The 26,117-nt window shown below is 37.2% G+C and overlaps 1 protein-coding gene across 5 annotated transcripts in view; it reads right to left on the bottom strand.

Annotated features, from left to right (window-relative positions):
• Positions 1 to 26,117, bottom strand: part of Rttn (rotatin) — a 169,745-nt gene that overhangs the window by 111,840 nt on the left and 31,788 nt on the right. For all 5 annotated transcript variants that reach the window (XR_015642117.1, XR_015642118.1, NM_001170436.2 and 2 more), the window contains 9 exon segments: positions 17,106 to 17,318; positions 15,556 to 15,668; positions 13,645 to 13,771; positions 12,078 to 12,203; positions 11,508 to 11,624; positions 9,479 to 9,618; positions 6,713 to 6,884; positions 5,197 to 5,296; positions 696 to 784 (listed from right to left, as the gene is read on the bottom strand). Coding sequence is in view for 3 of the 5 variants with exons in the window: in NM_001170436.2 (NP_001163907.2) it covers positions 696 to 784; positions 5,197 to 5,296; positions 6,713 to 6,884; positions 9,479 to 9,618; positions 11,508 to 11,624; positions 12,078 to 12,203; positions 13,645 to 13,771; positions 15,556 to 15,668; positions 17,106 to 17,318 (1,197 nt within the window). In the remaining 2 variants the exon portion in view is untranslated.

Genomic DNA, 26,117 nt, shown 5'->3' with positions numbered 1-26,117 from the left:
ATGCCCTCTTCTGCCCTTTATTGGCACCAGGCACCCACATGATGTGCAGGCATATATTCAGGAAACCCTTATACTCATAAGTTGATGATTATTTTAATTTTAAAAAACTACTTAAAAATAAAAGCAATATTGAATACACTTCTCTTTATAAAACTATCTTATTTCTCCTTTATAAACCCTTTTTAGAAATAAAAAAAAGATGAGTGGGTATCCCTTTTGACACTACAAATCCAACTATTCTCTCTAAATTCAGTTCCAAACAAATTAAACCAACCTACTGGGCTGGAAACATGGCACAGTGGGGAAATTACTTGCTCTGTAAGCAGAAGGACCTGGATCTGAGCCCTAGCTTCCATGGACAATCTCAGTGTAGTACACCAGAACATGGTGGGTGAGGCAGATGGATGCTACAGATTCCTAACCAGCAAAAGCCCTGAGTGAAGTCCAACAAAAGCCCTGAGTGAAGTACAGCTGAATGAAAAACCCCATCTCAAAAGTAATATGGAGAGGGAAAGAAGATATCCAGTTTCACTTGCTTGCCTCCACACATCCATGCACAGGCAAGTACGCTTGCATGCATATATGCATACACCATACAACACACACATGTACATGCACATCTGCAGAGGCATACAGAAATAACCTCTTTACCAAAAAAGCCGACCTATAATAAATGTCTGACTTCATTGTCTTACCTTGCCATCTTGACCCACGAATTCATTTAGGTATCCAATAATCTTCTCAATTAAGCACAACTTTTTCACCACTGTATGCATTTTAATATCTACAGACAAAACAGTATTAAAAGTTAAATAAATGTTTGTGGCTTTAAAAACATGTTGAAATATATGAGACAGTTATATGCATACAAATTTCTAGATACTAAAAAATAGGGTATACCTAGGCTGAAATTTTAAGACTCAGTATTTTTATGAATCTGTACACTGTGAAAACATGTAAGCTACAAGTAAATCTGCATCTATTGATTCATTCCATGATGAAGAAAGCAGAGGGAGAAAGGGAAGTGGTAGGAAAGGGGAGGGGGAGAAGAATAGGTTTTGGGGAGGCAGGATGAGGTGTGCAGAGACCCAGAGGACCAAGAAAATGAGTGGAAATCTTCAGCTGCTGGCAATGGGGGGCTCCCAGGACTCCTAATTGACTAATGCGGGTGAGATTAGTCAAGATCCCTAACAGTAGGGACATAGAGCCGGAAAAGGCCACCTCTTGCAAACAGGCAGGACCCCCAGTGGAGGGATAGGACACCAGGCCACACACAGAACTTTAGACCCCAAATGTATCCTGTCTGAAAGAAATGCAGGGACAAAGATGGAGCAGAAACTGAAGGAATGGCCACCCATTAACTGGCCCAACTGAGACCCACCCCACAAGCAAGCACCAAGCCCTGACATTATTAATGATTCTGTTATGCTTGCAGACAGGAACCTAGTGTAACTATCCTCTCTGATGCTGTTTTAGCTGACTAAAACAGATGCAGATACCCACAGCCAAACACATTAGACAGAGGTCGGGAACTCTTATGAAAAAGTTGGGGGAAGGGTTGAAGGCCCTGAAGGGGATGGGAACCCTACAGGAAGACGAACAGAGTCAACTAACCTGTACCTCTGAGAGGTCTCAAAGACTGAGCCAACAACCAAAGAGCATACACAGGCTGGACTGAGGTCCCTGGCACACAAGCAGCAGAAGTGCAACTCAGTCTCCATGTGTGTCCCCCAACAACTGGAGCACAAGGGGGATGGGTTAATGAAGGGGAGAATGCTATCCCTAAAGCTGTAACCTGACTGAGGTATTCGTTCCCCAAAAAGGCCTCCTTGTCTGACAGTCAGTGAGAGAGGATACTCCTACCCTGGCAGAGACTTGATACGCCAAGGTGGGGGATACCTAGCAGGGCCCACCCTCTCAGAAGAGAAGGGGAGAGAGATGGGGGAAGGGTCTCTGTGAGAGGAAGGGCAGTGTTTGATGTAAATATATAAATGTATAAATAATTAAACATATTTTAAAAATTAAATTAAAAAATAAAACTATAAAAACTAATAAAAACTATTTTAGATACTAGAATATCTAGTATCTAAGTAGAAACTAGAACTTTAAGAAGGCAAATGAATTATTTTAATTCCACATGGTAAATTTTTTCTCTATATTGTTTCATTTCTTCTCTTTCCCAAATAGTTTACCTCAAAATAGTTAGAAGTCTCCATAAACTGATATATAGATATGGGTTAAACATGAAGATGAGTCTATTAACAAATGATTTTTCCTTCTCAAGTTAATAATAGGAAATATAAAAAGAATTTTTTTTTGCTTTTCTTATTGAATATTTTATGTATTTACATCTCAAATGTTATCTTCTTTCCTGGTTCTTCCTCTCATCCCCCCTCTCCCTGATTCTATAAGGATGCAACTCTTCCTACCCACCCACTCCTACCTCACTACCCTAGCATCCCCCCCCAAGAAAGAAATATTTTTAAAGAAACTTTAATGTACTATATATTTCAGAAAAATAATTGTAAGAATATATTCAAATATTATAATATGCAGAAAAAATTTAAAATTGTGTACAGAGAAACACACACATACACACACACACACACACACACACACACACACACAGATGTTACTAGAGCCAGAAATGCTAGATATGTTACAAGTATTGGCAAATAATTTACATGCAAATTTTCTCCTCTATTATCACTAATAAAATCATAGGAATCTTCATACTGTGATGTAAGTATCATTATAACTAGCTTATGGCTACTATTTAAAAAGTGAATTTCCAGTAACCACAGTATAGGATATTTTCAAACTCTACTTATGAAATTTTAGTAATATTGAAGTAATAATCTTTCAAAAAGGTCTTCAATTTTTAACCAAAATTCTCCATTCATTCATGTATCTAGAAGCAGGGCTACAGGCAGGCTGGGCTGGCCTTGAACTTATCCTGTAGCTAAGAATGACCTTGAACTCCTGGTCCTCAAGTCTCCAAGACCTAAGAACTGGGATAACAGGTATATACCACCATACCTAGCTCCTTCTTTCCAGATTTTGAAGTACGGTCTCTTTATACCCAGGTTGGTCACAGAATCATTCTGCCTCGGCCTTCTGAGACTTGTGATTATGCGTGTCATGCCAAGCTTCCACATCTTTAGAGCCTATTTTCTGCAGTCTATATTACTGTTATTAAAACCACAGACAGAGCACTGAACAGGGTTACATGAAACACAGAGTAATGTCCTAGTTAGTACTACTACTGCTGTGATAAAATATCATGAACAAAAGCAAGTTGGAGAGGAAAGCTTTATTTGGCTACATTGCAGTTCATCACTGAGGGAAGCCAGGACAGGAATTCAAACAGGATAGAAACCTGGAGGAAAAAGCTGATGCAAAAGCTATTGAGGGGTACTGCTTTCTTGACTGTTCCTCATAGCTTACTCGGTCTGCTTTCTCATAGAATCCAGGACCATCAGCCAAGAGATGGCACTCCCTACAGTGGGCTGTGCCCTCACATATCAATCATTTATTAAGAAAATGTCCTACAACCAGATCACATGGAGGCATTTTCTCAATTGAGGTTCCTTCCACTCAGATAACTTTAGCTTGTGTCAAACTGACATAAAACTAGTCGACACATGCAATGTCTCTCCAAGATAACAATCTCTTGTCTTTTGGCTATGCAGATACTACAGCAGGCCAGTACTGAAGTCTTTGAGGAGCTTGCACACTGTTCTCCATAATGGCTACACTACCTTGATCCCTATCAGCAGCATAAAAGTTGGAGATTGAGCTCCTGTTTTGCCCAACCTTGCCAGTAGGTGTTTGTTTTTATTTTTTTCTCTTTTTAAAGGCAGACATTTTAACAAGAATATGGTTTTGATTTATAATGCTATAATAATTAGTGGTGGGAAACATGTTTTCCTATACCTGTGACCAACTACTTGTCTTCATTTATAAAGTGTCTACTTGGCTATTTAAACAATATTTTAGCTGAATTATGTCCCAATCAAGAAAATAAAAAATAAAATAAAAACAGAAATATGCTGATTATTCCTTTTCAAAATATCCTCTCATTCCAGGGTCCAATAATCTCAGGATAACTGTGGAATACTTACCATATGACTTTTCAGTATATAAATGAAATTAGCATTTTTTTTCAAAAACATTAAAGAACATATCAAAGATGAGAAAAATTAAACACTAACAAAGACTGGAAGCCTATACAATAGTAATAGTACAAACAAAGCAAACAGTATTTTTTCTAATTTATTTTTAAACCACACACACTCTTTTTAAACAATAGGTCATAATACAGACAATTACAATGCACTTTTTCCATTTCATGTTATGTGTATGGGTGTTTTGTCTGAATGTATATTTGTACACCAACTACATGTTGTATAACAACCAGTGCCCTGAGAACACAGGGCATTAGATCCCCTGGGTCTGGATTACAGATGGTTGTAAGCTCTGTATGGGTACTGGGAACTCTTAACCATTGTGCTCTTAACCACTATGTCACCTCTCTAGCTCACTGTGATTTATTTTCAGTCGTACTCAAAAGTACTTTTTGGTTGTTCTCTGGACAACATGTACAAATCAAAATTACCATATACTAATAAGTTGTAAAAATATATAAAACTTTACACTCATAATTTTATTAATATTTTATAATAGATTTGATAATTTGATAATGCCCCCAAATGGCATTCTATAGATCAAAGAATACCTCAGAAGATGGAAAGAACTCCCATGCTCATAGATTGGTAGGATTATCATAATGAAAATGGCCATCTTACCAAAAGCTCTCTACAGATTCAATGCAATCCTCATCAAAATTCCAACTCAATTCTTTACAGACAAGGAAGGAGCAATTCTCAACTTCGTATGGAAAAACACTGACAACATCCTTAACAAGCCAATTTTTTGTGAAGAACTGAGTAGTAAATATTACATGTAAAATCTATCACACATTCTTGAGACTTGATTATAATAATTCCAAACGTAAAAAAAGGCACTCTTATCTTCAAGGTTAAAGTAAGTCAGAGGCCACAGCTGGCCTGTGACAGCCACCCAATAACAAGACGACTACGCAGCAATCTCAAACCCTAGGTCAGCAACAACCACTGTCGGAAAACAAACAAAACAAAACAAAACAAAACAAAACAAAACAAAAGTCCTCATTACCTTGCATTATCACAGCTAGTTGTTCTGCTGCTGACTTTCTTAAAACAAGATCAACATCATCTGAGGTGAAGATTTCATACACCTTTTTAACAGTCTCCAACTGGAAATCAAAAAATAGACATTTTTACCTGTTTCCAATTCCAATAAAATTTTACAGTTCATGACATAAAAACCAAAGCTTGCAGTCAACTTACTTATATAAACATTTATATGTTTTGCCACAGTGATGTGTTACTTAATAGGGAAATTTAAAAAGAAGCAACTACAATGTTCAAATAAGCTTCTCTTCTAAATGAACATTATTGCTAAAGGACATAGGTCATTAATCTATTAGCACTTGAGAATATAATAAAAACTTCCAGGTTTCCTAGCGGTTATGTGTTATACCACACAAACCTGAAACAAACAACTCAGACGCACGACTCAGAAAGATTTTCTCTCAATCCTGTAAACCACCAGCACCCATAGCCCTCTTCTTTAACTATCTCTGCCCTGGACACAAGTCTAGTAGTTTTAACAGGCAGAGACTGGCTTACTTCAAAGACAGAGTCTGAAACAGCAAAGGCAGCAATATAAACAGAACAAAAAGCAACATTATTTTTTTCTTGCACCCTCTGCTAAATTCTATTCAGTGATGGTTAATAACGGCTGTCAACTTGACACAACTAGGAATAGGAAACTTCATTTGAGGAATTTCTTCCAACAGATTAGTCTATAGGGAAGTCTATGGAGCATTTTATTAATTGCTGATTGATGCTTGAGGACCCAGGCCACTGTAAATGGTACATCTCTAGGAAGGTGGGTCTGAACTGTAGAAGAAAAATATCTGAACCTGACCCTAGGAGCTAACTAGTAACCAATGTTTATCCATGATTTCTGCTTTAAGTTCCCGACTTGGCTTCCAGATGATGTACTAATCTGTAAGATTAAATAAGCCCTTTCCTCTCTAACACAAACATACACAGACAAATCTTATATATTTTAAGAAATTAACTGAAAAAATAAAAAAACAGGGCTGGAGAAATAATTCAGAGATTAAGAGCATATGCTACTCTTCCAAAGGACTGGAGTTCGAACTCCAGCATCCATAGCAAGTAGCCATCTATAAATCCAGCTCCAAGAAATCCAGCGCCCTCTTCTGCCTTCAACTGGGCATTGTAGCCATAAGCATACATACATAAGGGGTTTTTTAATTAGAAAGATAAATTAAAATTCATCACAAAACCTCTCACTGTATTCAATTGTAGTGCATTTCAGACACTCCATGAATAACTTGTATTTCCAACACACACACTCAGTTAAAGGTATAATACCTGGAAGACAACAGGTACTCAGGTGATACCTGCCCAGTAAACAAACACATCCAGAAGTCAGATCAATACAGACTGCATGAAATAGCCCCAAATTAACCATCTCCCTTCATATGCACATACATCCTAAAAAACATCACAGGAAATACATCTTATATAAATGTGTCAAATTACCACATAGTAATAAACTCAAGTGTTGAAATTACCTTAATAACTAGTTCTCTTCTGTCATCCAACTTAAGATCAATAGGTTTTTTCACAATAAACAGATTAGTAACTCTGGAAAGAACTCTAGCATCTACGAATGGGCGCTTTGTATCAGCTCCTTCTTCACCGGTAAGATGAAATGCTAAAAGTTTTAATGCTAGTGAGCGAACCCTAAAAACAGAAGGTATTTAAGTCAAAATTTTATAATTTTATAAAAAGGCTTAGAATAATATACATAATTATCATAATAAAGTATAACTACCCATATATATATATATTGCCATTACTAATATTTTCCTATTTCTACAAAAAATTCATATATAGCTATTTTCATAAGGAGTCAACATTATTTTATAAAATACCATCAGAAACTCAGAATACAATTAGGTAGACTCACTGAGACTGAAGAAAACAGGAGGTTAATCTCCATGTCAGATCTGTGGTCCCTACTGCCCATGAATGTAACAGGAGGATCACTTAAACACAGGAGGTTGAGAGTAGTCCTGGCATCACAATGATAAAGCCAGTCTAAAAATAAACCTACAAGATGTGGTGGTTTGAAGACCGGTACTCATAGGCTCATATATTTGAATGCATGGTCTACACTTGGTGGAAACATCTGAGGATTTTTGAAGTTGGACTAAATGCATTTTTATATGGCACAAAGCATGCAGGGACCAGCAAGTAGAATGTGGCAGTTTAAATGAGAATGGCCCCCATAGACTAATGAATACTTGGTCTGTTACAGGTAGAACTATTTGGGAAAGATTAGGAGGTGTGGTCTTAGTAGAGGAGTCGTGTCACTGGGAGTGACATATTCCCCTCACCCTACCCAGTCTCATAGCTGTGGATCACAAAGACGTTCCCATCTGCTTCTTTGGGACCACAACTGCCTGTCTACTGCCAGATTCAAGGCCAAAATCATCATGTCTCTAACCTCTACTGGGAATCATGAATCCCAATAAATTGCCTCAGTCATGGTGTCTTGTCACCTGATAGAAAAGTAACTAAGGGATAAAAAGGAAGAAGGAAATAAAGCAAGGGCATACATTCAATTTACCTAATGCTGTTTCTTGTTCCTTTCTTCTAAGGCTTCTATGCAGAAGCTGGGATTTAGGGAGAGTTTCAAAACACCACAATAAGACCAGAGATGAGAAGAATAAACCATGTTTATTGTGTCTTCCTTTCTAGTATATAAACTTAACATGTTCTTAGGTTTGGTATTGGCCTCCAGAATCCAATTATCCTAATATTTACCTACTTTTTCAACTATCCTGATATATAATCTGTAATGATAGAAAATTAGTCAGTAGACAGAGTTCCCAACTTCACTGAGTTTATAAGTGGGATAATATGAAACTAATCCAATGAAGAAAATGACTAAGTTAAATATGCTAAGTTCTTTACTCATACTCTAATAGAGTTCAGACCTTGTTCATGGATCCTGTTGAGTCTGCTTACTAGAGGTCTTGGACCCTGTGATGTTTCCTAATCTTCACTGTCAACTTACCTAGATTCAGAATCACCACAGAAACAACTCTGGCATGTTTATGTAGGTATGCCCAAAAAAAGTGGGAAGGCCCACAACCTAACTGTGAACGGTACCATCCCATGAACTATGGACATGGATTGGATAAAAAGAAATTGAGCTAAGCACCAGCATTCCTCTTTCTGTTTGCTGAACACTTATGTGGTCAGCTGCTCCAAGTTCCCAATGCCTTACATACGTCCCCCACTATAAAAGACTGAAACTGTAACCTTAAGATATGAAGCAAAACAAGTTGCTTTTGTTAGGTATTCTGTCAGAGCATGAACAAAAACAATGAAAAACTAATACAATCTACCTAAGAGAATAACAAATATATTTGTATGTTCCTCATCAAATGCAGGTGCTGGTTAAGGGAAAAAGAAGAGTACAGTACTAAAACAATAAATACTAGTGTTTTCCAGGGACCATGGCACACTCACAGAAGCCAGTCCCAAAGGAGAACTCCGTTTGTTCACTTTCACAACTGCCTTTAACTGAAGCTCTGAGGGAATCCAGTACCTCTGGACTCCATAGGCACCAACAAACAGATATGTACATGTATATACCCATCATTAAAAAATAATAAAGAGAAATTTTTTTTAAAGATTGCTCTGGCTACAGAAATGGCTCAACAGGTAAGAGCACTTGCTGTTCTTATAGAAGACTAGGGTTCACTTGCTAGACTCCACATGGTGACTCACAACCATCCTAACTCCAGTACCAAGGGATCTGACAAACAAACACCAGGCACAGATGTGGTACATAGAAAATATGTGCAGGCAAAGCACCCATACATATAAAATAAAATAAAAATATTTAAAAATTTTAAAATAGTTAAATTTTAAAATAGTATTCTTGAATACTCTTCATCACCACTTGACTTTAAAGTTCTTCCTCTTCTCAATGAAGGGAAATATATCCACCGTTAACTACAGAAGGGAACAGAGACGACTCATGTGTCACTGAATAAGAAAAAAAAAAGATGATAGCTACTAAGGAAAGGGCTCCTTTTAGCTTTCACAAGTAACAGCACAAACCAAAGAGAGATTAAAGCACTCAGGAAAGCAGCCAAGGACTTCACACTGCTCACTGTTACACATGCATTGGTTCTCCAGGGTAATGACACGGAACCACCTTGATTCCGTTCTTTAGTTCTGTTTCAGATTCATATAATTACTACATTCTCCTAGGATGGCTCCATTAATCATTTTTATTCAAAAGGTTACATTGTACTCACGAAGGTTTTTTCACTAGCAAAAGTCGTAGCACAGACTTCAGCCGGGTAGTGCAGGGGAGAATGCCTTCTCCTGTCTCAGAACTCACTTTGCTTAGAAGGAGAATGCAGTTGCCTAAAGGGTCTTCTGTATCAGCATAGCCCTAAGAATTGTTTTTAAGAGAAATTACCATTCAGCTTTATTAATATTAAGTTTTCAATTTGAAAATAATAGTAATTATACAGGCATGTCATGCAGTTCATTAATCCTTTCATGTCAGTTGAAGAACAGAGCCTCTTTTGAAAATAGCCTACATGTGATTAGGAGCTGAAATAAAACTAAATTAAAAGTAAAATAAAATTTAAAAGTATATTTTAAGAAAAATGTGCTGAAATGTCTGTTTTCCAAGATCTGAGCAGTAGCATCTCCATACCTGAGACACTTGACAGATCTTTAGCCCTCTCCAAACAGAACAAAGCAGGAGTGCTATAGGAACTCCATGTGGAAAACTACACCAGTGAGCTTCAAGGACTAAAACCTATGTTTCCATTGGGAACATATAACCATTGTCCATAGGAAGCTGTAGTCAGTCTCCAGTGAAGTAAGCTATTTTTTTCTACATAATACAATGCAATGTAGACAATATAAAAGTGAGAATAAAGAATGTTTCTGAAACTCATTCTTAGACATTCTAAAAGCTTAACTGTGAACTTGACACAACCTAGAGTCACCAGAGAAGAAAGCCTGAATCAAGGGACCACATAGACTACATTTGCCTGTGGGTATGTCTGTGGGGATTGTCTTGATTATTAACTGATGCAGGAGGGCCCAGTCCACTGTGGGTAGTACCAGTCCTACACAGCTGAGCATGAGCATGAGCCACACCACAACAGTCCCTACATGCCCTGTCTTCCCTTCATGATGTGCTGGGACCTGGAAGGGAAAGTCAAAAACCCTTCCCTCCCTTACGTTGCTTTTGGTCATGATGCTTGTTATAGCAACAATATAAAAGTGGAAAAAAAATGTGAACAGGAAAAATAAATAAAATCACTTTTCTTCATGGTACTAGACAAGAGGTTCCCCTACATTCTTATCCTTTCTTTCATGTGGCTTAGCTGCAGATTATTTCTTTCTTAGGCAAACCACCTGAACCCCAATGAGATTTTTCAGAACAGAGTATCTTATCACACATTAGCACACTTAAATAGGATCCTATTTAATAAATACAAAGAAATTACATTTTGAATGTGAACTTTTGACCATGGAAACAAAGTATTTTATATAGTAATTTGACAGTTGTTCAGTTTCTAAAGATAAAGATAGTTATGTATTTACAACCAAACAAACAAATAAACCTGGGACTTGCAATATGGTTCAGCTGTAATGAATAATTCTTACTGAAGTTCAGTTCCCAGCGCCCATATCAGGCAACTCATAACTATCACTCCAATTCCAAGTGATCTGGCACCTCTTTCTGGTCTCCATATGTACCCATACATATATATCATACACTCACACAAACACACATGTACACATAAATAAAATTAATTAAAATAAATAAGCGTGTGGGTCCTCACTCTCTACCTTTCCATCCAAAGGAGGTAGGAACCTAAACTTTCCTCATTCTTTCAATGCCAAAAGGGGCTGCTTAAGAAAGTCTTGTACCTACAAGCTCATTAATCAAAGTATTATTCTAATTAAATACATGCACAAATAGAATTCATGAGGCAAGCTAATTATGCAATGTCAGTTTTACAAAGACTGCTGGCTTTGCCTCAAAGCCTTTATAAAAGATGGAATTCTATTTTTCACAGTCAATACTTTCTGACCTCCCACCCAGGTATGTAAGTGTACATGGGCAAATTTGCTATCCTTGTTTAACCTTCTGCCAGGAACAAGACAGCCACACACTTCCTGCTCACTTATCACCGGTGCCTTCACAGCTCCATTTCATTTTTCTCACAATGTGACAGTTCTGCTGTTTGCATTCTTTTAAATCACTGACAACCAGCCAAAGATAAATGGTATCAGAAAAAATGAATTGTAGAGTACCTGTAGCACTGGAATGACAGGACAGAGAGACTCGATAAACTTGTTCCAGGTCAGAGCTGTCATCATAAATCGTCCTTGAAGCAGATACAGGAGAACAGCCTTGGCAGCAGCATTCACCTGCTCAACAGGAGACATGATATGAGATGTCCTACTAGGTCCTCTCACAGACCTATGTTTATAAAATCTGAAAAGGTGCAGAATCAACTCCTCTTTCTTAAAGTGTTCCTCTCTCCATATATCATCTATATTCTGATATTAGTGAGTTTGCCCCCTTACTAGTTTCTACTACTTCACCCTTATCAAAAAATCTGAAATAACAACTATTTTGTAGCTCCCTACATCTAAAAGATAATCGTAAGTAAAATGTTCATCTGATTCTATGAGATCAAGTGCATTCTGTATTTTGATTCACCCATTTTCTTTAACATCTTTTTATATAAATAGTATCAAAACTGAACTAATACACCAAATATACATGTCCTTATAGCTTTTCATCAAGCTATTCAATTTTATTAGAGCATTTTGACTTGGTAGAGTAATCTTTTGCCCATTTTTTTAAACATATTATACCTCATTTTTGGATTCTTGAATACCAAATGCAGAGATTTCATAGAGAACTTTTGGATGAAGCAGAAAATGAATTCCACTACACAGTGAAGACACAGGTTTAGTGACATTATGGACACCTAAACACTCCTGCAAAATAATACAAATATTTGAAATTAGTGAAAGATTTTTCTAAGAGTCCTCTTTCTTCTGCTTATAATTTGTTTCCACTGTTAGTTTTTACATCATTAAAAACTTTTTTTAGCTAGTAAGATTTTTCTACCTAACTGTTCAAGTCTATATGGACTATATAATGATCAATGTGCAAAGTCTTCAGAAATTTAAAAAAAAAAAAAGTAACATAACGTCCAGAAATCTAAAACTCTAAAACGTTAACCTAATGTGACTTGATTTGTGACTTGATTTACTGAGGCTTAAGAAAGAAAAACAAAATTCAAATTAAAAAAAGGAAGGAAGAAAGGAAGAGAGGGAGGGAGGGAGTAAAAAAACGAAGAAGGGAAGAAGGAAGGAAGGAAAGAAAGAGGAAGGAGAGAGAGAGGGAAGGGAGTGTGTGTGTGTGTATTGAAGAATATGTGATGAAACGTACAAAAGAAACATTAAATCCTTTCTCAATTATAAGAGAAAATGTTATCCTAGAACCTATTTAATGTGAGAGAGAAGAGAAGTGATCAGAAATATTAAGAGGATATAGACCCAATAGGTGGAGCACATGAAATAGTGGGTCACAAACCTAAGCTCAATTTCTTTCATACTGCAAGTTATTCTCTACTTAGAACTAGTAACAATTCACAGGTCAAAATATATACATATAATCTCACATACTTATATGCATATAAACTATCTTTTAACTACTAACTTAATGCAACAAAAAAAATGCTCTAAATTCTTGAGAGCTAAGGCTTCAGCCTTAATGTTACTGTCACTTCCTTAAAACACACACAATTCTCTGAGCTTTAATTTATTCCTCCAAAAATGTAATAATTCCTTCTACAAGCCTTCTATGCCCATCTCCTAAATACTACCCAAATTATAGCTTTAAAAATCATCTCAGGTGACCACAGTGCCACCTGAGCACCATGGATTAAAAATCCAAACACTCGGAATTAAAATTCTTGTTTAGGTAAAAAAGAGATTCAACCTAAAGAAATCATTAAGCAAAAGGAAGTAAATTTCAACTTATAACAGTAAAGATGAATTAACTAAGTAGATCCCATATCCTTCAGATAAACTAAACATTTGACAAAAACATGTATAGTATGAAAATATACTTTAGGCACACAAAACAAACAATAATACATTGTATTATAAAGACATGTGTATCGAGTAAACATATATTCTAAAACATGGATGGAAAGACACCCCAACAGCAAGATTGGCTGAGATGTCTGTCACTGTGGTATTTTTATTAATTAGAAGAATGGCAAAATACAAACACTTGTTACAGCCAAACAGACTTACAGGAGTTGTTAGATTTATAAATGCAACCTTCCCAGAGCTGACTAATGACTACCATCTACTCTGGAATACAGTTCTTAGGATTAACACAAAAACAGAAGAAGAAAAGCTCCACCTTCACAATCTCCAGGCAGCACTGGTAAGTCTCCACCTTCACCTGTGGCAATGGGTGAGACAGCATATGGAGAAACACCTTCTGGCTCTCTCCCTGGAGTAGTGGACTAGCCTGTGCAGATTTCCAGCTGGTAAAAAGAAAAAAAAAGAAAAACAGCTAAATCATCAGAGGTCAGCAAGTTACTAAGCAAAGGATTACAAAGCATGTTGGGAAAGACCCCCTCCTACTCCAGTTCCTTTGAGTGACATCTTTCTTTAATTAACTAGACTGGCATGAACTTGGGTAAAATAATAATTCTCTCTAAAGGAATAGAGAGAGAAAGAGACAAAAAGAAAACATCCTTGCACTCACACTTGCAGCCAGTCATGATGACACATGCCTTCAAGTCCAGCACTCAGAGAACGGGGGTAAGTATATCACTAAGTCCCACCCTGGACATAAGAAGTTACAGGCTAGCCAAAGCTACACAGTAAGAACTCATGCAAAATAAATAAATAAATAAAATCTTTATTAAAAAAGAATCTTTGAGGGGGTTGGGGATTTAGCTCACTGGTAGAGCGCTTAGTGAAATGGCTTAGAGAATAGAGGTGTTTGTAACACAAATCTGATGGCCTGAGTTCAACCCCTAGGTCCTACAGAAGGAGTGAATCTAGTTCCTAAAACTGCCCTTCGGCCTCCACAGGTCATGGCATGTGCCATATTCCACACATACATATTAGTAAAAAAGTGAATAACTCATAAGTTAGCTGATGTTTGTCATATTATAGAATGTATTGTGGGAATCTGTCCACTATCTTGAAATAAAATAACTAATGCATAATGCTTCCTAGAAATCCATTTAAGAAAATTAGTAATTTTATAAAATTTATAAAAAGGAATCAAACATACATAAGTAATTATTTCTGTTGACATTAGTGTTTTTGAGATTGGTTCTTACTAGGCAGTGACGACTTTTAACTACAAGTGAATCTCCTGCTTCTGTGTCCTGAGCGCTAGGCCTGTAGGTGTGAACCAGCACCTCTGACTATTAATAACTAAGAGTTGAGTAGGTGACAAGGATGGCTACAAATGCACACAGATCCAGGAAATACTCATTTTCATTATGGGCATGACACTGTGAAATTAATTCTTGAATAAAGCAGTTAACTAGCTTAATGCACTTAATGAACTAATACAATTTAATAGTGTGACCCATAAAGCAATTTAAATTAAAATAGAAAATGTGTAAGGTCAGTTTCATTTATATATTCTTTTATTATTTGTATTTTTTGTACACTGGTATTTTGACTGCCTATGTCTGCATGAGGGTGTCAGATCCCCTGGAAGAGGAGTTACAGATGGTTGTATGCTGCCATGTGGGTGCTGGAAATTGAACCTGGGTCCTCTGGAAGAGTAGGCAGTGCTCTTAACCACCAATCCATCTCTCCAGCCCCCAGCTTCGTTTATATTCTTCCTAAGTTTACCCACCCTTGTTCATTTATATTACTCCAAAGTTTACACACCCATGCTCATTTATATTACTCCAAAGTTTACAGACCCATGCTCATTTATATTACTCCAAAGTTTACAGACCCATGCTCATTTATATTACTCTTAAGTTTGTATATGCATGCCTCACATCCGATGCCTGCACATGCACATGCACGTGCGCGCGCACAGGCACACACACACACACACACACACACACACACACACATGCACACACACACGCACACACACACACACATGCACACACACACATACACACGCGCACACACAGACATACACACACACATGCACACACACACACATGCACACACACACGCACACACACACATACACACGCGCACACACAGACATACACACACACACACACACACACACACACACACACCTATATTAACACTGTCACATTTAAAAAGGAAATATTACATCTTTGAACAAAGGCAGATGACTTCCTTTATGAGGGGGGAATGCTGATGATAGGAAAAGCTACGCAAGGCTTGGTCTGCCAGCTCCACTAATTCTAGGAGATTCTTTTCTCCCTGCAATAAAAGAGAAAAGGGATAGGAAATATAAAATTCACATAGAATAAAATTCTCATAGTTAACTAAGTACCTTCAGGAAATTAAACCATTCAGAGACCCTGTTCACATTTGTTTAAGTCCACTTTCTGACATATTAATCTAAAAATCCCAACCTAGAAAGCAAAGTGTGGGGGAAATCCTAGTGAAATGTCATCTGAGATTGTTCCTTATTTGGGTTTCCTTTGCTCACTTGCTCACTTGTGACCTCTGTGACTAAAAGATTGATGCATTTTATTACCTACCATCCTGACAAGCTCTGGAAACAAGAAGGCATCTATACATGCACACTCAAAAGACTAAAGAATGCACAAAAATAATAAATAATAAATCTACTTAAGATGCTAATTAAAATTGTAAAAGAATAAACTGGAAACCAGTGGCATCAAGAAGTGACAAAAAAAACTGGCCAGGCCAAGTAGCTCAGGCCTTCATCCCAGCTACTGAGGTGGCTGAGGCAGGGGATCAAGTATAAGGCCCACCAGGACTATAAAATAAACTCAAATCAAATCTGATCAATTTATAAAAACAAATAGAAAGGCAAGCAAAAGGGCTGGAGGCTTAGTTCAGCTTCAGCAATGAAGTGCTTACCTAATAAGTAAGAGGCCTGAGCTTCCATCCCCAGCACGGGGCAATGTGTTAAAGAGGGTAACATAAAAATAAAAAGAAAAAATTCATAATATATAAAAATAAATTATAAACATGAGGTTCAAGATACTTCAAAAGGAATTAGAATTGTGTGCTTACTTTGCAGGGACCATTTTGATATTCTCATACCTCTACTCAAGACAATGCCATCTCTGGAACCCATCTCTGGGATCCACTAGCCTTTCAGTATAATATGTTATACTTCAATAGTAAATTTAAATGAGGTAAATGTTAATAATTACTGCTAGGATGCTATAACTCAAGATACCCACTATCTTACAAATAATAACTCAAGACTGTAATTAACAGCAAAAATATCAGGTTCTTCATGAAAATATGTAGTAAATGTCATAAAAGATTAAAACAAAATTTTATCTACAAGTCTTTAAGTATGCATTAACACAACTCTCATAATTCTGATTAAATCAGTCATCACTCAGTTCTCAAACTGTGAGACACTGATAACAGGTACTTGCTATTATGTGTAAAACGAAATAGTTATAGCTTTCTGAAACCACTAATTCTTTGAGAATACACTATTCAGTACCCTAATGTCTCTGTGTTACTTATGTACAAATTGCATCTTTATTTTAAAGAGACTATAAACCACTCCAATCAAATGTATCACATTTTTCTCACATATCAACAACCAATTAATTTATTGTACATCTATCAGTTGGAACACTGTAGGTTAGCTATTCTAAACACTTCACCAAAAAGATTTAAGAGATTATTTGCAAAATATTTTACCTCTTTCCCCACATCAGATAGGAAGTTACAGGTACATTCAATTGAATAAACAGCCTCTGCAGTTCGCTTATAAATGCTGTAATTTTCAGAATCCAGCTGTTCCAAATAAGCCACAACAGTGTCATGAATCTCTGGATATTCCAAAGAAATAGGCATGTCCAACGAGACAAAAAATAATGCTGCTGACATGGACTCTGGCAAAAACTCACTAGCCTTGATGGAAAAAAAAAAATTTAAGTAAGTATTTTCTAAAAAATCTTTTTAGAAACAAAGTGTATATTATAATATTAGTTGAGTCTATCTTATTAATTCTCTATCAAAAATCTATATTTTTTCAAAAGAAAATTATATTTCCCAACATATCAACATATCATGTACATCTATGTTTTTTTAATGCAATTTCTCTCTGCCTAAAATGTTAAGTCCAAATATTAATCCAAATGTTAAGTCCTTTGTCCCAGCTGGAGAGATCGGTTACTTCCCTCTAATACCCAGAATTACTCTCCCTCTAACTGCGGTCCCTTGTTTACAGTTCTGCTATGAAGTACAGAATGAAGCCGACACGCTCCTGAGAACAGAAACATTTTCTCTGACATATACAAGCATATACAAGCATATACAAGCAGTGCAGGCATTAATAACTACACATAAAACAGTACAGCACTAATTCAATTCCAACTTGATTTATTTGAGCAGAAATTGATTTGTGCTCTCCTTTTAAGATGGAATTTAACATAATATTTCAAATCATTTCAGAAAACTTATAGAAGACAGACCTATTCTATTGTTTTAAATTACAATATATTTTATAATCAAAGTCAATGGATCTAAAACTAGAATTAATTTTAACTAATGGTTATAGTTCTGTGGTAAGATTCTAAGTATTAATTAAAAAATAAAATGTAGTTTAGTCCAAGTTAAAGAAAAATCTTTCAACAAGCTCAATAGTATGGCTGAAATATTTTCTTTATCACTGAATTTAATCATAACTTTATTTCACTGGCATCCTATTTTAACAATAATCATCATCTGCCTGAAAGTCTAATATTAAGAGCTGAATCAGTTAAGCAATAATGCCGTTAAAAGAGTTGCCAAGAGAATATCAAAAGATAAAGAAATCAAACTTTAGGTTAAAACCACTGAAAAACTTAGACACATAAGAGAACAGCTATTAGTAAGTCACAAGAACCTCATTGCTTTGTTAGTAACACTCTTACTAAAAAAAGGAGGAGAGAAAAAATATATATCTGCTCACCTACAAATCACTCAAAAAATAGTAATTGAGCCTCCCCTCTGCAGCTGTATAAGCTAGGCACTGTACCAGAGACTGAGGACACAGCAGAAGCAAATCAAAATCTCTGCCCTCCAGAAGCTGACATTCCACTGAAGAAGACAGAGAGTAAATAATACATTCACATGATGGCAAATGTGGCTACAAGTACTAATAAAATTTTTAAATCAGGATGGGAAAGCTAGAGAAATGCTATATGGACTAGATAAGGGAAATGCTACTAACTTTAAAGCAGTATAGCATCTCTGGCAGACGACATCAGAGTTTCCTAGTTTGCATTCTATTGCTGTGATAAACACCATGACCAAATCCAATTTAGGGAAGACAGGGTTTATTTGGCTTACCAGTTACAGACAATCATCAAAGAAAACCCAGGTAGGAATTCAAGGCAAGAACCTGAAGGCAGGAACTGAAGCAGAAACCAACGAGAAATCTTACTTAATAGCTCGATTTCTGTGGCTTGCTCAGTTCCTTCCTATACACCTCTGGACCACCTACCCAAAGATAACATGGTCCACTTTGTACTGGGTTCTCCCACAACAATCATCTATCAAAAAACGCCTGTCAGACATGTCCACAGGCCACTCTGAGAGAGACAACTCTTCCCCGATGCTCCTGCCCTAGCGCAGCCCAGGTAGGGACAGGGTGACATGATGACATGGCTCCTGCCCCTGACAGGGCCTGCTGTAAGCTTCCACAAGTGCAGATGGCTACTGTGGGCATAAGGCTTGTTTGTATAATAATGTACATATTTTCACATTCCTCCAAGGAATGTCTTCCCTGTTAATGTTAATTATTCCATGAGAATCAGAAACAGCACAAGTCCAGGAGGTGAAGATGTTTCACCAAAATGATAAATGCTGGGACCTTCAGGACAGCCCTTAAAGGCTATGGGAAAGAGCTCTAAATACATGAGTTCGAAAATATATATAATTTCTCAACTATGTAAAATATAAGGTCACAATATGAATTATGAGGGCCTTCATGAATCTAAACGAACAAAGGCAGCTACAGTATGAGCCAGCTTGTCAGAAAGATACAAAGGCAGGCAGATTCCTGAGTCAACATCAGCCTAGGACAAAGCCAGGTGTGGTAGAAATGGTAATTTCATAGCAGGGTCCCACCCAACCACCTTCTCATCTGTGCTAAACAGAGGCAGACAGATTTCTGAATTCTTTCACAATATTAAGGGAAAAAATGTATGCCTGCTGTCTCTTAAGAATCAAATGGCTAGGGTCACAGGATACTGATTCATAAGATAAGCAAAAGAAACCTGGAATAAATAACTGAATTGATATGTAAATTAAAAACTGGATGTTTGGTCTGCAGTAGATGAGCTAGCAAAAAGAGATAGCAGTTCTTTTTTACATTTTTTTTCCCTAGCAAAAACAGAGTTGTCTGAAGATTTCTGGAGAGCAACACAGCTAGCTCTTCAAGGATTGTTGCCTAAAAGGATTTCTGACTTGGTTAGAAGATCCAATAATTTTTTTATAGCAGATTTTCTGACTTTGGTCAGAAAAGTCATGAGCTATCCATACAGCTTTTAGAATTTTTACTATTAGAGTTTTTAGAATACCAAGAAAAAACTGTCTAGAGCTGAACAGAACACGAGGGGCGGGGAACAGTCTGAAAAGCCACCTCAGCAGACAATAGGCCACAAGCTTGGACACACAGTTTGACTTTGAGTCATTCTTTTTGCTGTTCCTAGACAATCCTTCTCTCAGAGACCCTCTCCGTGCTGAGGCTCGTCCTTAGCAACCTGGACCCATCAGGAAGCATAGATATCTGGGAGGAAAGCGGTAAAGAGAGAGAGAGAGAGAGAGAGAGAGAGAGAGAGAGCGAGAGAGCTCTAAATAGGCCATTATAGATAGTGCTGAGGGATGGAAATAGAGAAAGAAGAACCAGATTAATTAAGGCTTTGATCTTTCTTAAGGATTTGCTCACAGATTGAGGCCCTTGACAGGATGCAAGTATTCATCTGACTAGTCTGCAGAGAATACAGAGTAAAACAAAGATAAAAAGAGACAGACCAGTGAATCGTTTACTGCAATAGCACAGACCAAACAGGACATTGGGTTCAACTCAGGTAATTCAAGCTGGAGAAACAATACTTAAGGACTAGAACCTTTCACCTAAAAAAGTAACATGTAGGAAATGAAGATACTGAAATAACAAAGTCTACGGGGAGAAAACACTTATGAAGCAAAGGATTAGGTCTGATGTAGGGAGTTAGAAACACCACTATCCAAGTGATGGTACTGAAATGGAACACTAGAGATATAGAACATATAAATGATAAGAAACATGTGAATGTCTTGCCTGTAAGCATAAGTCCTGGAATCATAAACAAGTAAATCACATTTAAAGGTCACATAAAGGGAGTATTTCACAAGGTCAGTCTTCTACATTTGAAAGACTAAGAAAGCTAAAGAAAAACAAGTAAGGGAGAACTTGTGACTTGGACGCACTGTACTGAAATAATATAACCCAGAGGCTCTAACTCCATGGTAACTACATTTTAGTGTCAGGGTTCAAAATCACTGAAGGAAGCCCCCAGACTCAAATAGTATGCAAGACCAAAGAGCATTTAATCTGCAGAAGCAACCAGCACTCATGGGTCCCCACCACTTCAAAGACACTCAGGTCTCTTTTATAATGGGACTTCTCTATTAAATCATTTCTGATGTCAAAACTGCAATGAGAATTCTTCCAGTCTTCAAGTGTCCCTAGTTAATTACTTCTGAGATAGCAAAATACTAAATACTTCTGAGATATCTAAAAATTACAGCGCATTCCAAAAGGTTGTAAGAACCATTAACCAAAGGTCATAAAAAGGGAACTAAGGATTTACTATAGGTGCAAGGACAGGAAAAAAATAAATAAATAAATAAACATATATATATATATATATATATATATATACACACACACACACACATACATACACACACACACACACACACACACACATATATATATATATATATATATATATATATTTGAGTAGGTTTACCTATACAAAACTTCAAGGATAACACAGTTATGGTTTTTAACTCTCCATGAACCTGTAGAGCTAATAACAAATGATGAATGTTTAGCCAGATAATTACTCTTAGTAGATAAACATAAAGACATCCTCTGTTGTAAACCTTTCATTTGATTTATGACCTAAATTTATGTGCAAACTTGTAGTGTTTTTTTTTTACCATGTGATCATACACTCTGGAAGACATACAAGTGCTGAGAACTAAGAGCAGAGACATGTCACCCTCCCCTTTTTTTCCCCCAAGACTTCAACTAAGAGCTGAACAGTTCCCCCACGCAACCCGTTCTACTATGAGATGCTACTGGAAACTGCCGTTTCCAGCCTCAGAACTACTCAGACAGGCATTGACTTAGACTTAAAGTAGACAAACATTTTATTATTACTATATTGTTAGGATAAGGTAATCTAAGACCTCATTGATGTGTACTGGGATGACCCAGATGGGCTGCGTCATAAATGATTAACCACAGGATGTGCTGCCCAGCACAGATGGCCTATCCTAAGATTATTTCCCATTCATGTGGGTATCTTTAGGCTGTTCCTCAAGTGTGGGATTTTATTGTCTTGTTACTGGACTTAGGGGTCTGCTGCTGGAGCAAATGGTTTATGGCCTAGTTTCTAAGTGGTGACAAAATAGGATGAAAAGGTCCCTTCATTAGTTTGAAAGAACAATGCCTAAATCTAGTGAGAAAAATAATAACTGGGTTTGAATTAAGCATTAAGCAAAGAACAGAGTACATAGTACTTGATAAATATTCATTTTCTTCCTTTCCCCTTTCCCCTCAAGGAGGAATTTGACATTTTCACTCTGCATATTTGTATCTGAAACTCTGTTATATCAACAACTCAAAACACTATGCTAATATCCTAAATTTAATTCTTGCATGGTGCAGTATTATCTAAGAGTTTGATAGAAAGGAAACCTCTGGGTTAGGGATTTAGCTCAGTAGTAGAGTGCTTGCCTAGCAAACACAAGGCCCTTTGTCTCCAACAATAGAGGGTATCAAGGACAGGAAATCCATCCCCTTGGGCCCTACCCTGATGAATCAGAATATGGAAAATAAGATTATCAAGATCTCTAGGAGATCTGTTTATACACTATACTTCAAAATGTACTAGTCTGAATCATTCAGTCAGTACCAAGACACCTGACATACATCACCAAAAGCCAGAAGACTTGGGTATGAAGTCCTCCTCACTTTTACTTCTGCTTGCAAGCTAAGAAGCATAAAAGTATATTCCTAAAATACACTTGGATCTTGGGTTCTGCTTCTTCTGGTTCAGGCTAGTATTTTCAATTCTTCCCCCATACCTCCTAAATATTTACTCAAGTAAAACAACCTTCATTTTATTTCCCAATCAGTTCAATCCCAATCAAAAGTATTTTTCATGAGATTGCTAACATTTTAACCAAATATGAATACTCTACAAAATTATTTTCAATCAAAAAATATCAATTTCAAAGGAAAAGTACTGTGAACATGGCTCAAATTGCCTTCCAATTGTTGGTGACTCCTCACAGGCAGAGGGCAGCAAAACCTCACATTTCTACACAATGGAGAAATGAGGCGCAATGGAAGAGCATTTCTGTTAAGATGCCATTTTAAAGAACTTCGCTAATTGAAGCAAATATAACCAGGTCAGTCTTAGGATTCTACATTTTAATTTTTTACAATGTAAAATGTATGTTTTAAAATTAAAACTTTGTTTTTTCCAAAATGTCCTGGCAGTATATTGCAGATCTTAAACATCAAAAGAAAATAGAATTGAGACTATATTCTCCACAAAATTATAGAAACAAAACTAAAAATAGTTAATAACTAAGGGTAATTCTGTTTAAGTTTAACCTGCCTTGAACAAGTATAATCAACATTACTATGCATTGCACTTTGCACGCAATTAGCTTGTACAAGGTAAGCTAAATGTTCAGTCTTAAGTTACATACTTTTGCATGCTCCTGACCCAGAATTGTGTGTGTGTGTGTGTGTGTGTGTGTGTGTGTGTGTGTGTGTGTGCGTGCGCGCGCGCACGCGCGCACATATGGGCACTATAATAATCATTTGAGGAAAGCAAATATGTGAAAATGAAACCTTAAAATGAATATTCACTATAAATATTAAAAATAAGCTGTGTTTATTGATAACAACTGTTTGTTGCTAAGTGCTATTCAGGGTCAGTAACTTACTCTCTTGTAATAAATTCTTATTCCTTTCTCATATTGTTTCTTGCACTGTTTAATAAATAAAGAGAAAAGCCTTTCGTTAGGATAATCATGAGAAACAATACTAAGAAACCAACTTAATCAACACCTGGATGCTAAGGCACTGCTTACCTGTTCTGAAATGTCATGCCAGAGAAAATAGATGACACTTAGCAAATGCTAACCAGGATATAATTTCTGAAAGGCTGAAAACTATGTTTTACATATGCCAAGGAATTTGGGAAATGGGCTAAGTAACAAACTCTACCTATCTGTAAAGAAGCAGTAGAAAACCTTGCCAGGAATGATAAGCATCGAGAGCTATGCTCCTCGTTTGCAGAGATGAGAACATGGGTGTATATGTAATGACATCCATTCAATTAAAAGGTCTATCAATTATATAGGTATACATATGTGTATGTCTGTATCTATATATGTGAGGTATTTATAAGGCTTGCTGCATGCTTAATAGAAGTAAAAATAATAAGGTAAAAGGAATTACAAAGACATGACCACTACCCTTCATGTAACCCCAAACTTATTAAAGAAATGAAAGCAGGAGCTGAAAACATGGTTCACTGGACAAGAGCACTTGTTCTTACAGATGTTCACGGTTCAATTCCTAGTACCTGCATGGCAGCTCATAACTATCTGTAACTCCTATTTCAGGGGATCTGATATCCTCTGCTGACCTCCATGGGCACAAGACACATACATACACACACACACACACACACACACACACACACACACACATGGTGCTCATATACACAAACAGATAAAACACATATAAAACAAATAAATGTTCTTTTTTAATGAAATCAGGCAAGTCAAGAATATAAATGCATATATTAGATAATAGCAAGCTTTAGACAAGATTAAGTTCTGTGAGACAAATTCTAACTCAGTTCTACATCCAGTTTCTAATACGACTAGTCAACTACTACTAATGAATTAAATATTGATTAGGTAAACAAATGAAGGAATATACATGAGTGTAGAAAGCCCAAATGTGTTTAACATATGCAAAAGTAAAAATCCCTTTCTACCAAATGATTTGCCAAAATTGTTCGAGGTGCTAGTCATTTTCTACAACTCTCTTAAAATCACTACATTGTGGGGAACAGAGGAAGTCATGAGTAAATGAGAGGATGAAGTCCTGAACGAATGTGTGTTATTGACAGGGGCACAGCCATGTCAAAGACCTCCGTGTCTCAGACCCATGGGAATGGCAGTCTTATCAAGTCAGGCTTAGAGAACTGGTAAAACCTTGCTCAGATCCAAGTATGCATATTTAGGAAAGATTGGCTATTATGCAGAAAATAGCAAATACAGCTTCCTCTCAGACTACAGGCTAAGGCTTCCCTACCCCCCGCACCCCGCACTCAGACTAGCTAAACAACCTTCCTTGCTCAGCTATGTTCAATCAACAGGCCTCCTCACATTGAGTTTCCAGGTGGCTCTCGGGGTCAGTGTCTCCATCACAGTGCACAGCCCACCCAATCCCAGCTTCTCTGTACATGTGTCTGTCCTATCTGTATTTCTTTGCCACCCCAACAGGTTTCCAGGATGGAGTTGTGTAGGTCTGAGAGAAGAATACAAAGAAAGAGGAAGAGGAAGGGAATGGGGGTGGTAGAGGGACAGAAAGAAGTGCATGTCTAAGTTCTAGGTTTAAAACATGGGACAAGCAAGACAGAGAACCAAGACCGAGGCAGTTTTGCTTGTACTTTAAAGTTGTACTTTAGTACTCTAAAGGAGATTTTGCTGCAATGTTCTCCTTATGAAGAGGCTGTCCAAATGGATTATATTCATCTTACAAACTATCAGGATTCTTTAGGGATTTCAGAGTTCTAAGAGTTTGGGTTTGGCGTAGTGGGATACTTTATAGTCGCTACCGATCTTCCCACACTGAAATAGTTCCTGAGCGTCCAGCGTAATAACCTACCCAGATCTATGTCTAGGACTTCCTTTCCCAGGTGTAGAAGTAGTCAGGGGTAGTGGGCTCTCTTGTGCTCAGGCTTGATCTCTGGCAACAGCAAGCTGCTCTTGACCTTGAGCTAATACAGGACAACCCAGCCAGGCTCTTCCCCACTCTACACTACCAAGCCCTTGTCTTCAAGGCTAGGCTCAAAGGAGGCATATGCCTCCCAGCTGGGGACCACCTCAGAAAACAGCTCTAGTCTTTTCTTTTGGTAGACAAGGCCAGCTGTAGCTATTAGTAGTATGGCTCTTACAAGCAGCCCTGAGACAAGACCTGCTGAAAGGGAAGGATCTAATTGGTTTTCAAATTAATTCTAGTTTTTAAGCAGGATAACAAATCACCCAGACCAGAGACCTGGTTTGAGATCACCCAGAACTGCCACTGAACCAGAAGTCAAGCTGCATCAGAAGCATTTAAGACACACAAAAAAAAAAGAGGGAATCGTGAAGAATGGAGGAAGCCTTGGGCAGATGTGTGAGGAGCAGATAATTTCC

This window comes from Rattus norvegicus, chromosome 18 (assembly GCF_021556685.1).
Source record: "Rattus norvegicus strain SHRSP/BbbUtx chromosome 18, alternate assembly SHRSP_T2T, whole genome shotgun sequence".
Classification (NCBI taxonomy): domain Eukaryota; kingdom Metazoa; phylum Chordata; class Mammalia; order Rodentia; family Muridae; genus Rattus; species Rattus norvegicus.
This window is presented reverse-complemented; position numbering and strand designations above follow the sequence as displayed.